The 15,068-nt window shown below is 35.6% G+C and overlaps 1 protein-coding gene across 2 annotated transcripts; it reads left to right on the forward strand.

Moving 5' to 3' along the window:
* The first annotated feature begins 7,398 nt into the window (after nt 1-7,398).
* On the forward strand, nt 7,399-7,758 carry LOC110591128 (ribosomal biogenesis factor-like). 2 transcript variants are annotated; one of them, XM_044917012.1, is made up of 2 exons: nt 7,399-7,521; nt 7,627-7,758. In XM_044917012.1, exons 1-2 carry the CDS (start codon nt 7,399-7,401, stop codon nt 7,699-7,701), a joined length of 198 nt encoding a protein of 65 aa, XP_044772947.1. In that variant the 3' UTR covers nt 7,702-7,758. The 2 variants fall into 2 exon arrangements, with proteins under 2 accessions (XP_044772947.1, XP_021557702.1); XM_021702027.1 differs by having other exon boundaries at nt 7,399-7,758.
* Nucleotides 7,759-15,068: the final 7,310 nt, after the last annotated feature.

Below are 15,068 nucleotides of genomic sequence, written 5' to 3' on the forward strand. Positions count from 1 at the left end.
AGGTAAAACTCAGGGCTTACAAAGGTCTGGCAGCGTGAATCTGAATCATCAAACAACAACCAGAGTGTACAAAGCCTTCAGGCTTCAGGGATCTGGTACGAATTCCTCTCCGGCTGTGACCACACACATGTGGTGAAGTGGTACTCTACCAGCAGGATTCAGACATTTAATTCCCAATTGCTCATGGACACGCCATTGCACAGCTTCAGTATGCCTGGAAAATGGGTGGCGTCAGCAGAGAAAGGTGGGAGTTTAGGCTGGAAGGATACACTGAGGCAGTGAATCCCCTCCTAACTAGTCTAAACTCAGTCTAAGGAGGCTAAGAAGATCCTCCTAAGACTTTAAAGTATGCAAATGATACAATCAAATGCATATTTTAGAAAAATAGCCATGGTGGCCATATGGATGATGAATTATAGAGGGAAGATTCTGGAAAGAGGAACCATGTTGGAGACTATAAAAATTTCTAAAGAATTTGAATTTAAGTAAGAGCAGTAAGTAAGAGAGAAGGCAAGGTTGGGGGTATGGAAAAAAGTAAACTAGAAAGTTAATTCTAGTAATTGAAAATGATGTTGAGGTTTTGTTCTTTGGCAGCCTGGTTAAATATTAAGGTCTTTTGTAGATTTGGAGAAGGCACAACACATTTCAAGACAAATACAATTTAGGGTTCTTATAATGCTTATTGATTAGCGCTGAGTGAAGAAAGTTTAAGTTTCATTTGAATTTTGCTTTAAATTCCTACTCACCTCTTATAGGCCTTTAAATCTAGGGAATATTACTTAATGTAACTGAACTCCATTCCTTCAGCAATTTTTAAAAGGGAGAAATGATTTCTGAAATTGTTACAGTGAAAACCAAGTGACACCACTAGTCACATGGCTGCCTTGTATTGAAGTAGAAGTTAAATAAATAGTACTAATACTCTTAGTATTTTTAAACCCCCAATTTAAAAAGTGAGCAAGGTACTGAATGCAACCTTTAAAAAAATGATGTAATTTTAAAATCCTGTAAATATCATAACTTATTTTAAAGAGGATGATTCTGACCTCCTCACTAATAAAAAAAAAAATCTTTCGTTAATGAATGAATTGTATAAACATGAACCAAAAATAAATACAAATGCACACAAAATAAACAATTTCATAGCAGCTATTTTCAACAGAATAAAGTTGAAAAATGGAACCATCTTCCTGCATGTGAAATTTTTTACAAGATGTAAAATGAGTCCAGTTGTTCCACACATCCTGCCCACGTACCCCCCACCCCCCACCCCCCCGGAAGATCTCTCCTATTGTTCAGATGCTCATGAGATCTTATAGAAATAACCAAGCCTTAAAATTCAAGAATGTTCAGGTATCTCAAAACAGTTTCTTATGTTATCTTCCTTATTTTTTGTTCATGCTTTACAGTTTGCAGAAAATCAATTAAAAAAAAAAGAAAAGTATTTTCCCTCTATTCCTTTACCTCCTCTCTTTTTACTACTTTGACTAAGAAACTTCTTTGGCCAATTAGTAAGCAGTCTTTTCTAATATTATTGTTAAGAGTTGTCAGCTCTCACAAGTGGTACAAGGAGATAGTCAACAACAAGTCTTCATTCACCTCTCTGCCTAATTTGCTCATTCTCTCTGTCTCTCTCATTCTCTCTCTCTCCTCCTTTTCTTGATTCTGATTTTCCTCCTAACTTGACATGGCTGAGAAGAAGTATACTGTGTTCCACAAAATACTTCCAGTTCTGTGGGAAATGTAAGAGTTCTCTAGTTCTACAACTCCTACCCGAATCTCCCCAAACGAAAGACAAACAGACTTTAAACCTTACATTTGAAATCAGAGTTCACTCTAAATTCAATACTACTTGTCAATCTCTTTCATATAATGTCTTCTCTTCAAACTTTTCACAAATACAGATGCATTTAAATTATTTCCTGCCATGGAACATTAGGAATTTCCATGAGCACTTCAGTACTTTATCTACTAAAACCTAATACACCTAATTAGGTAGAGTTTGCAAAAATTAATTTGGCAATCTTTAATCCTTCCAAATCCACCTACAGTTGCACTATACATATCAGAGAGTAATTAATTACAGTGCATTACCCATGGATAGCACCGTGTCTTACACACAGTGGTGTGCAGTCAAAAATAATTAATTATTGAAGAAGAGTGAAATATTTTTATATAGTTGCATAATCTTTCCTAAACTTCCTTGTCTACAGAGAGGTAACAATAACATCTATCTCAATGAGATTATTAGATTACATGAGATAATACATATCATGTATTTGGTTACAGCACACGTCATACAGCAAATTCTTAATAAATAGGGAATTTTACTATTACCTAAAATAATACTTCCAATAGAAAGATAATGTGAGACACATATGTAATTTTAAATTTTCTAGTAGCTACACTTAAAAATTTTTTAATCATGTAAGATCATTTTTAATAATATATTTAACCCAATATATCAAATATACTAAACATGTAATCGATATAAAAAGTTATTACTGAGATATTTTATATCCTATTTTTCATAATACATCTATAAAAATCCAGTGTGTATTTCACACTTCCAGCACATCCCAATTCAGACTGACCACATTTCAAGTGTTCAATTGCTAGATGTAGTTAGTTAATGGACCCTGATTTAGATGCATAGATCTAGATGCTCATTAACTTTGGATGTGAGTGATCTATAACTCTGGCTGAATCACTTCTTTATAAATGGGTCCAAAACCTCACAAAATGGAGAAAAAGAAACAAAAAAAGCTCTAAGTATTGATGATTTTACTATTTTCTTACTAAGTGACCTTAATAAATACTGTATTTCAAGGAGCTAATAATAAGGACAGTACTCTTTGAATTTAGAAAAAATAATCACATCTTTTTAAGAAGTGTCGGAAGTCTGTCCTTGCTTTAGAAAAAACATATTTTGAAACTGGTAAACCTACACAGAATTCTGTAGTAAGCATGGTTATCACAGAGGCAAAAAGACCCACAGTGTTTAAAACGTTCTTAACATATTTTAAAGAACGTTTCCATTCTCACTGTGCTAAAAGCACAAAAGCTCTCCTGGGGCCCACCCTAGGCTTGCCAGCTCAATGTACCATCTTTGGCAGTTAAAAAAAAAAAAAGAAAGTCCCTCCACCTTCTCCTCCCTTTACTACTTGAGCTGATTTCACAAGATCTTTACAAGCTTTATTTACTATTCATTTTCATCCTTGAGAGAGAAACTTGAAATATTTATTCACAAGACATAATTCTTTTAAAATATATCATAAGGCAAGGATTTGGTAAATGTCAGGGGAAAAAAAGTGTCTGCAACAATCAGTGTAATTATTATCCCTGAAATTGCATTTTTAAATATTTTAATAAGTAAAAGAGTCTTCTGCAAAACCAGGCAAAGAACTAAGAGAATAAAAAGGCTCAAAAATCCCAGGTAAATAAGCCTCTCAGGCTGTGTGTGTGTGTGTACACATGCTTAATTCTTACATAAAACCCAACAACATTAATCATGTCTATAAAATGATAACCAAAACAACAGCTCTCGCTCTGCAGTCAGCCGTACAAGCAAGCATTTTCTAGCCATAACCCACCACTCTGAGCAAACAACTGATGGGCAGCGGTCCTTTTGTCAGATTCTGACAAGTGAATCAATAAAAAGACACAGCAAAAGTTCAATCAGAACAGACACCACTAATACGGCTGGCCTTTTGGGACCCACATAAGCGTGGAACTGCTTTTCCATGTTAATTTCTCTTCATACCCCTTGGGGTTATCACCTTCTCTGGCCCCTGTTAATTAAAAACTGCCTCCTTCTAAAGTTCCTTGGCAGGCATTTCCCTCCTGTCAGACTATTCTGCTGACTGCTAAAAGAAATGGAGGAAGGCGTGTTCCCAAGCAGAGAATGCTAGGATGCCAGAAATCTGCTCCTTCCCCCCACCAAAAGACTGTGTATAATCAAATAATCTGGCTGGATGGCATTCTTTATATTGCAATTAACTAACAAAAAACACATAGGAACAATTAAAAATAACACTCTATCAAAGTCAAACAGTGAAATAAGTAGCTAGGTAGGCAAATTAATACATCAGTAGACAGTCTTGGCATACTATTTTTTTGATTAGCCTTATTTTTGAACTTGCTGATTTAAAAATTTTAATTATGTACACATTTCTATTTGTTGGTTCTACCTTGCACTTAGTTCTTGCATTCTTTCTTCTCCTATAACAGAGACAAATTTATTTCTACCTATTTGCTAATCTTCAATTAATACCAGGATTGACCCTAACAACCAGGTTACTTTGTGTTTGCGCCAAAATCTCTAAGAAAAAAAAATGTTTAGATTTAAAAAATGGTAGCTAGGTCCTCTTAGCTGTGTTAATGACAAATATAAATTACCTATGTGGCTAGGTGGTCAGATTATTCCAAATTGATTGTTTGGTTAAACATGCTTTTATTTATTTTACACCAAAAAATATGGCCGTACATCCAAAAAGAAGCATATATACCAAAAGTGAGTCTCTCGGTTCACCGAGACCAACCCAATCGCATTCCTATCATTAACTATTAGTATAATTTAGATTTTCCCATGAATTTACAAATACATATACAAATACGTGATACTGTCTTGTTACTTATACAACACAATCATGTATACCTTTCCACTACTTGTGGGGTTTTTTTGACTTAATAATGCATCCTGGAGCAGCTTCTATGCCAATTGATCTTATTCTATTAAGCCGCTAAACAGTATTTCACAATATGCATTCACTAAAATCCAAAACAATTCATGTAATAGACATAAAAGTCTCCTTTTATTTTTCACTTTACAAAAAAATATTTTAATAAAATATTCATATGTCTTTTTAGATAAAATATCAGGTACTTTTTACAAAAGTAGAATTGTTAGGCAAAAATTTACATATTTTAAAATTAGATAAATACTGCAAAATCATTCTCCAGAAAGACTTTAGCAATACCACTTCTACTAATAATGTATAAGGTCACTGGTTTCACTTACCTTCTCCAACACTGAATATTACCATTTGTTTTAATATTCTGCTGGTTGTAATTTATATAGGATTTTTCTTGGAATCTGTGCTTGTAAACTCAATTATATAATCCCAGCCATATAATCTCTGCCAGACATATAAGCTTTTGTTATCAAAACCTACAATAAATTGCATCCACCATCCTGAACAACAAAACAATATGACAAGCCATCACTTTCCTCTGTTGCTCCAGTCTTCTTTGCAATCAACCACGGGAATTATTTTGAATTTTTATCCTAAATTATTGTTTTTCATTACTTATCAATATTTTAAAAAGAGTCACATGAGTCATATGTTTTCTGTTTTTTATTAATTTATGACTACTCTTTCATTTCTATTCCCCGAACAAGAGTAATAATAATAATAATAATATTTAAAGTTAGTATTAAAATTTTGTTGCAGTGTTTTCAATTTTTTTTTTCAGGAAGAAACTATGACTGGTAAACTTACTGAGTCTTTGGATGCCCAAAAGAGATTTCATTTTAAACTCACAATTAAATGTTTATTACACTACATATAAAGTATAAAGTTAAAATACCTTTCTTGGGGTGATGATAACAAGATGGCAGACTAGGAAGCTCCAGGTTCTCATCACCCTCTGGGAACGTCAAGTAAACAGCTAGAAACTAACTAAAATAGCTTTGTGGGTGGTCTGAACACCAGTTAAAAATCTGTAGCAACCTACAAACAGCTGATCATGAAAAAGCCACACTCAGAATGGTAGGAAATTTCATGGTGTTTTTGCCTGCCCTTACTACACTCCCTCCTTAAAGTGGCATATGACACAATCAGGAGGAAATTGCCCATTTGCAAGTTTCTTCCTTTAGGAAGGAAGGAAAAAAATGGAATTTGTGTGCAACATTGTGGCCTTTCTGTGGGCTATATGAAGGAAATGATTTCTATATCGCTTGACTCAGAGCTCAGAAAGGAATGGCAGCATATGTTGGATGTCAGGTTGAAAGCCATGGACAGCTGTGGCAGGCACTATGAGACATGAAAACTTCAGGGAGAATGAAGACCTGCAGATGTGTGGAGGTAAGAAATTACGAACAGAGAAATGCACTGGAACATCTAAGTCCCCAAAAAGTAGAAGGAATAAGACACGTAGGGAAATTAAAACACTTAAAAACAGAATTTGTATAGAATAATTGGAAGAATATACACACAGAGGCCCAGAGGAGACGCATACTCAGAAAAGGTCTGAGAAGACCTTAAGTCTTCATGCTGGGCTGATAAGTGAGGCTTCTCCCCTGCACATAGCCAGTCTGCAAATAAAGAAGGAAACATGTCCAATTCAAAGGAACAAAATAAATTTCTGAAAACAAAACTAAAGAAACAGAGACCTCTGACTAGACAAAAATTTAAAACAAAAGTCTTAAATATGTTCAATGAGCTAAAAGACATGCTCAAATAGCAATTTATGTAAAATCAGGAAAATGATTTATGAACAGATATCAACAAAAAGTTAAGTGTGTATGTGTGTATTAGAATTAAAGAATTGCCAGAGCTGAAAAATACAATTGAAACAAAAATCTCACTAGAGGGGTTCAAAAGTAGACTTAATCAGGCAGAAGAATCACTGAATATGAAGACAGGTCATTGGAAATCATGGAGTCTGAGGAGTAAAAAAAAACCCCCACAAAATTATAAAGAAAAATTGGCAAAGCAAAAGGGATTTATGGGACCCCAAAAAGTAGACCAGGATAGCATTTTGGGATTCCTGGAAGAAGTGAGAGAGAAAAGGGCACAGAGCTTATTGGAAGAAATAATGGCTGAAAACATCACAGACTTGAGGGGGATAAATGGATATACAAATACAAGAAGTTCAGTGAATTCCAAGTAGGATAAACCCAAAGTGACCTACACTGAGACACATTATAATCAAACTGTTGAAAGTCAAGGACAAAGAGAGAATCATGAAAGTGGCAAGAGAAAGTCAATACCAGAAAGTAATTTGAAGCCATATGAAAATACAAATTTCTCTAATCAAAGTAAATATATGGACAAATGTACAAACCTGTAGTATTGTCATTTTAGCTCATAACTCCATTTCTAATTCTTTATAGCATTTAAAAGATATAAAAAGGTATAAAAATAATTTAAATCAATGTTAATAGATACATAATATGTAAAGGTGAAATTTATGACAATAATATAAAGAAGGGCTAAGGTAAAGAAAGGTTTTGGCATGAGATTGATGTTAAATTCATATCAGTTTAAAATAGATGATTATAATTCTAAGATACTGTATGTGATATTCATGGTAAACACAAAGAAAGTATCTATAGAATATAAGAATATACACAAGGAAGATGTTCTGCGTGTAGATGGTGTCAGCCGGAGCACAATGGCCAAGAACAAACTGAGAGGGCAGAAGTCCAGGAATGTATTTCATATAGCCAGCCAAAAAAACTTTAAGTCTAAAAACAAAGCAAAACCAGTTACTACTAATCTTAAGAAGATAAACATTGTGAATGATGAAAAAGTTAACAGAGTGAATAAAGCTTCTGTAGATATACAAAAGGAACTTGCCCCTTTCTCAAAAGGCCTTTCCCTTGAACCTTTGCAGAAACAGCTGATTCCTCAGCAGTGTCATGAAAACGAACCAGTTAATGTTGATGAAGCGACAAGATTAATGGCTCAGTTGTAATACACTGGAGATACAGCAGATACCCCAAAAAGACCAATAAATTAAATGTTTTATACAGTTTTATTTAAAAAAAAAAAGAATATACACAAAAGGAAATGAGAAGGGAATTAGAGTATCAACACAAAAAAATCAGCTAAACACAAAGGAAGGCAGTAAGGGAGGAAATGAAAGACAAAAAAGCTATAAGAAACAAAGGAAACAATTTTCAAAATGGAAATAGTATATCCTTCCCTATCAGTAATTACAGTAAATATAAATGGAATACCTTCCCCCTTCAATCAAAAGACATATATTGGCTGAATGAATTAAAAAAAAACCATAATTCGACTATAGACTATGTATAAGAAACTCACTTTAGATCTAAGGACATGCATAGCTTGAAAGTAAAAGGATAAAAAAGATATTCCAGGGGCGCCTGGGTGGCTCAGTTGTTAAGCGCCTGCCTTGGCTCAGATCCTGATCCCAGGGTCCTGGGATGGAGCCCCGCATCGGGCTCCCTGCTCTGCGGGGAGCCTGCCTCTCCCTCTCCCACTCCCCCTGCTTGTGTTCCCTCTCTTGCTGTGTCTCTCTCTGTCAAGAGAGAGTAGTAGTAGTACCCAAAAGAGAGCACGGGATGTTATCCTCTTAACAGACAAAATAGGCTTTAAGTCAAAAATTTGTTACAAAATACAGAGAAGGGCATTCTGTAATGATAAATGGATCAATTCACCAAGATATAACAATTATAAACAAAGATGCCCCAAACATAAGAGCCTCTAAATATACAAAGCAAATATCAACAGAATCAAAGAAAGAAATAAAAAGATCCAAAGTAATAGTGGGATACTTCACTACCCCCACTTTCAATAAAGGAAAGAAAACCAAACAGAAGATTAATATGGAAATAGAGGACTTAACACTATAAACCAATTGGACCTACCAGACATAAACAGAACATTATACCCATCAACAGCTGAATATGCATTTTTCTCAAGTTCATATGGAACATTCTCCAGGATAGATCATATATGTTAGGCCACAAAACAAGTCTTAATAAATTAAAAAAGGTTGAAATCATACAGAGTATCTTTTCACAAAAAATTACACTAGAAATCAATAGAAGGAAAACTACAAGATCCACAAATATGTGAAAATTATACAACACATTCTTAAACAACCAAAGGGTCAAAGAAGAAATTTCAAGGAAAATTACAAAATATTTTAGGACAAATGAAAATTAAAATACAACATACCAAAATTTGCACGATGCTATTATGAAAACAGTTCTAAGAGGGAAATTCATAGCTCTAAACGCTTACATTAAAAAAGAAGCTCTCCAGTCAACAGCCTAATTTTACAACTTAAATACATTGGGGGGGGGGTGGAAAGAATCTAAACACAAATCTACAAAGCAAAAACTAAACACAAAACTAGAAGAAGGAAGCAAACAATACAGATTAGAATAAAAATAAACAAAAAACACCTTTCTTGAACTTATTCTAGGATGTCTCCCATTATTTTCTATATATGGTATTGTATAAAAAGCATCTGATAATCATGTTGATTTATGTTTCTTTGTAAGTAAACTTAATTTCCTTTTCTCATTTCTATGAAAGCATTTAGGATTTTTTATTTATTGATGGAGTTCTGAAAAGTTCCAGGATATGTTTGATTTTCTTTCTTTTACAGATTTTGCTAAACCACCCAGCAGGCCCTTTTAAATGAAAGCTCAGAGTTTTGTTTTGTTTGTTTGTTTTTTTATCTTTGAAAAGTTTCCTTTTATTTTTATGTTTGATTATGTCTCTTCTTCAATTACTGTTGTATCCTTTTAAAACTGCTGTTACAAGGATCCTGGCCCTCACAGTTTCCATCATTTTGTCTTCTTGCTGCATACCTTGGGAGATTTCCTGAATTTCATCTTCCGCATTACTAATAAAAGTCTCCAGTAATATCAAATACTTTATTCAGCCCTTCTGTTGAATTGTATTTGCACTCATATGTTTGTTTTCCAACAAATATATTCTTTGATTTTTTTTGTTTTGCAAATTCCTGTTCCTGTTTTTAAATGGCATACCCTCTTGAATTTTTATGAGTTTACTTATTAGAATGTTCAGTTTTTGTTTCTTAAATTTTGTTGGTTTGCTCCAAACTAATTTGATCTCATTGTTTATCTTGGTGTTTTGATTCCATGTTGTTGATTTTCCTCAAATACCGTGGTAGTACATTTATATACGTGAAAGATGTTTGAGGTTAATTCGTGTAATAGCTGGTGTGGATTTTCTCTGCAAATGATTTTTATTTCCCCAGCATGCCTCTGCTATGATCAGGATAGCAGTCTGCAAATGTGTTCAATGTGGTTTGACTTACTGATTGCTAACATTCACTGTAAAGTCAAGGGGCTTGTAGCAAGCAGACAATTTTTCTCCCTACTAGCTGCCAAAATAAGGAGAGATTGCCTCTGACACTGAGGAAATTGAGTCTTTTGCTTTTCAAAGGAAGTGCCTGGTTTTTGTTTATTTGTTTTTCCAATTTCAAGTCTTCATTGACTGTCCTGAGTTACCTCAAACTGCTCTGCTTCTCTGCTAGAATCTAATGCTAATACTAGGCATTCTTGTCAGTGAGGAAAGTCACCCCTGAAATGTGTGGCTCTCAAGTTTCAACCTGAAGTCCAATATTCAGTGTAGGATCGATGATAGGGCTGGCCATGGTTTTTCTCAATACCTGTAAGGCATTTAAATGATTATTCTGTCAAATGTTCTAGAGGCAGCTTTTGCTCCTTGTATTTATTCCTTTTTCTGATCTCTCCTGTAGTCTTCTTCTGAAGATACTTTCAGCTGTAATTTCCTTATCATTGTCATCTCCTTTGCTTAATGAGCCTTGCCACTGATGGCACTGGAAAATAAATTCCAGGACTGAAGAAAATTTATTCCTTTGTTATTTGCCATTTGCAGGAATTTGGAGGTAACAATGGAGGTAAATGCATAGTCCTGACAGACTGGCTGTCTGGGAAAATGCTATGAATTGGAAGAGAAAAACTAGTGGATTCAAAATCATATTTAGCTCCAAACATAATGTGTCTAGTCAAATGCCTTACGCATTTTATTGAATAGCAGAGTACTTTATATGGTGTGGGTGTGTGATCATGATCTAGCTAAAATATCTAGGATTGCTGTTCTCTTTCCTACTAATAAATACTTCCAACAATTTTCTGTAATTAAACTATAATTCTTTGGTAAGATACAGATGGAAACAGAAGAGCTTAGGTTCATATTAATAGCTTATCAGCATTGATAATAAAAATGTGGATAGACTTAAAATACACGGACACAATTAGACAGGAAGAAAAACAACTTTATTTTTATTTTAGAAAGAGAAAGAGAGAGAGAGCATGCATGGTGGGGAGGGGCAGAGGGAGAGAGAATCTCAAGCAGACTCCCTGCTGAGTGCTGAGCCCCACGCAGGGCTGGATCTCACGACCCGGAGATCACAAACTGAGCCGAAACCAAGAGTCGGACGCTCAACAGACTGCACCACCCATGTGCCCCCAAAGCAACTTTATTTTGATACAGTTTAGCTTGCATGTGAGCCCCAACTTCTGGTCTGTGGAGAGAAGGCAGAAGTGTGTTTGCATGTCAGAATGCAGGTGGACTATTAATTTCACACGTTAAAAGCAACCTGGTTACTTCAGTTTTATTCGGTCATTTAATCCTTTTGGTAACTAACCAGCTTATCAAGATTTCTACTCACTCTGCTTCCTTTCTTCCAGGACATACCTTCGTGCAAGAATTCATCTATTCATTCATAGAGCCATTCAAGCAATATTAATTGAAACCTGTTACACGCTAGGTACTGGAGATATACACATGAAGGAGACCTGCATCACTCTTGCCCTCATAGTCTGACATGCTAGTTGAGACACATACACACACACACACACACACACACACACACAATATGCACATAAATTATAATATAACTTTAGATAGTCATAAGCACTCTAAAGAAAATAAAGCAGGATAAAGGGACAGCAAGGAAGGTAGAGGAGGCTATTTTTGGAAAAGCAATCTGGGTAAAGTCTTTAAGACTAGAACCTTCGAGCTTTGAAGAAAAATTTGAATGAAGATTTGAGACCTGAACAGAATAAATTTGTGCAGATCTGAATGAAGAACATTTTCAGAAGAAAGAACACCCTGCCAAGGTGTGAGTAGGAATAACCTTCTTGTGTTTTAAGAAGAGTAAGGAAACTACAGGGCTAGAGTACACTCAGGTGGGTAGTAGCAGATGGGGTTGGAGAACTTACTAGGAGCTCAGTCATACAGAGCTGAAAGTAACATGAGTAGTGGAGGACAGGTTCAGGATTCAAGCTGTCTTGACCTTCCTTGTGCTGGAGGGATGCAGCTTATGCCTCTGCCCTTAGTTCCTCTCCCTCTGGAACACTGGAACACAGATTACACATGGTAACAGGCTCCCACATCAGTTCTCACCTGCACTGCCGATCATCTGAGACTCAACCACACCTGCCATATTTTCACAGACTCTGCTCTGGGAAAACCTGACTTCAGATACTGGCGACCAGCTAGGGATTTCTTCCCCTTCCCTGACAACCATAGGTAGTTTTTCTTAGTTCCTCTTAACTGTGCTAAAACAAAGACTTAGTGGTTATCTCAGGCCCTCTTGTTCTGGAGGCCATTTAGTCTCTTCTGAAGACTCCCATGGTGGTGCTGCTAGGAGCCACACAATTTTGGGTCCTCAGAGGGTTACAGTCAGGAAGCAGACCTCTGAGGCAGAGGCTCAAAACCCTTTTTCCTCAAATCACCCCCATCCCACTGCCTGCTAGGATGTCAATTCTAAGGAAAAGTATAGTTGAGATCTCTCAAACGTCCTAAGCTCGGTCTGATCCTGATGTTGCCCTCTCTAACTTTCCCTCTTAACATCTCTTCCAATTCTTACCTCATTCTAGGAGAGAAAAAAAAAATGAAGTGCTCTCTTGTCCTGTCCTGCTTCCTTAATACTATATGCTTAATTTTCATAAGCTCTATATTCTTAGTACAGCAGACTTTGGTTCTTAGTATCAGAGATGATTTTGATATTTTATTTTTGGAATGTAGAAAGTTTCTCTCAAATTCCTGATTCTTAAGACTGAAAAGTATGGATTTCAAGACTTCTTTTTGTTTGTATGTTTACCCTGCTATACTAAAAGGAAAAGACTCTCCTGAAATCCAAAGCTGAGCTGGAGCAATGACTGACTTTTTTTTTTTTTTCAATTGTGCCAATCCTTTTTTTGAAGACAATGTGTAGAGAAAGCTGTCACTGATCCATAAGTGTTGGGGGAGAAACACATAATCCAAACATTAGTTAGGCACATGTACAAACTTCCTAGTGGGTGTTTTCCTCTCAACGGATAGACAGATAAGACAGCAACAGCTAGTCAGATTATAACAGAAATGGCAAAAGGAAGGAGGGGGATAAAACTCAAATTTTCTAGCATTTATACCAACAAAAATACTAGTGGACAGTTATCACTACCTTTATGTCTTAGTTGAAAATTGACGTTCAGAGATGTGTAGACAATTTGCTCACAGTCACATAGGAAATAAATGAGAGTTAAGATCAAAGCCCTTTGTCTTTCTCAGTTTGCTATATCACAATATGCATCAAATTAAGCCATTTTTGTTGAGTACTCAGGAAAATATTAGAAACAGGTGGTAGCTAAATGTAAATATTTCAGGTACTGAGGGGATTTTTAAAAATAATGTAAGTACTATTTTTATTTATAAAATTTCTCAACTGGAAGACATCTGTGAAGAATAATAATATTTGCCTATTGATAATAGCCAAAATTTGATACTTGGTCTTGACATACATAAATCGTTATCAAATTTTTGTATGCTTAAGTAAACTAACTTCCTACTCTTAATGAATCAGAGGCTCTCATGCAGCCTTGTCCTTAGCCCTAGATCTGATATCCAAATGGTCCTTTACGGGATATCACTGTGGACTTGTCAGGTCTCAGTGGCCTAGCACAATGGTGCTGGGGATCAGTGTCTTCCCCAAGAAAGAGTATGGTGCCTCAAGAGGCAAAGGAATTAGGAAAGGCAAGTCCTTTGAGGCAGAGTTTAGGCTGACCAAACATAAAGCCCAAATCCAAAGGGCAGGAGAAATCTGGAAATAGGAATTAGGGTTAAGCTGGGAAATGGGCAGAAACATGACTGAAAGTCAGCTTCGTTACTCCCAAAGGATGGGCTCTGGTTAAGGTAACTACAGGTTCTGATTTCATATTTTTTGCCTATTGTGTCAGTAGGATTATTAAGGGTGCCCCTTTTGCTCTCTCTGTGTTCTGGTTTAGGGAAATCTCAGTGGCATCTGATTTAAAGGCAAATTATATGGTCACCCTACCCCTGTTGAGAGCCAGAAGCCATGCAGAAGCATCTGCAAATATTCTACTTGATTGTAGTTTCAGGTTGAGTAGGCAAGCTTAATGACATGACCTAACATGCATGACCATGTTGGACTCCCAGATAATATTAATACTGACTACTTGGATAGAAGTAAAAACAGGCAAAACAATTATCTGAATCCATTATATAGAAGTTAGATTATTCCATACTCAGCTGTTACTCAGTATCTCTCTCATTTATTAAATTGTTTATGTACATAGCTGTCTACACTACTAAATTAAATGGTTCCTGAGGTCAATGATGTTGCCTTATTCATCTTTGTCTCTCTTAATTCCTAGCATGAAAGTTTAAACATTGTAGGTATTCAATAACAATTATAAAAATTTACCATAATTATGATAAAATAGCTAGGGCTTGTCTTAGCCCTTTATATTCATCACATAACTGTGGTAGAAAAATAATAAGCAACCTATAATTACTGTTTAGGAGTTGATATTACTGACCTTATTTTATAGATGAGGAAACTGAGACTCAGAGATTTTATATGATTTTGCTCATGACAACCCAGATACTTACGAACAGATCTGAGATACAACCTCCTAATATTCTATTGTAGACTTAAAATTTTATCTAGTGCACTGCCAATAAGTACTGAGATATTCATATATATGACTTTTTCTTTGTGTTTTGGGAAATCTGATGATTAATTTCATACATTCTCAACTTCCTAGCTCCAATTTCCATACTGTCTCTATCCATGGAATTTCTGCTAGGCTCTCTTCATTAAAGCACTGTGTGTTCAAAAGCATTTTAGAATGGACACAACAATAAATCATTCATTCAGCATTGTGTGCTACTTTACAAGTTAAAAATGAACATTAGTTGGGCGCCTGGGTGGCTCAGTCGTTAAGCGTCTGCCTTCAGCTCAGGTCATGATCCCAGGGTGCTGGGATCGAGCCCCGCATCGGGCTCCCTGCTCAGCAGGAAGCC

Source organism: Neomonachus schauinslandi, chromosome 7, assembly GCF_002201575.2.
Source record: "Neomonachus schauinslandi chromosome 7, ASM220157v2, whole genome shotgun sequence".
Lineage (NCBI taxonomy): Eukaryota > Metazoa > Chordata > Mammalia > Carnivora > Phocidae > Neomonachus > Neomonachus schauinslandi.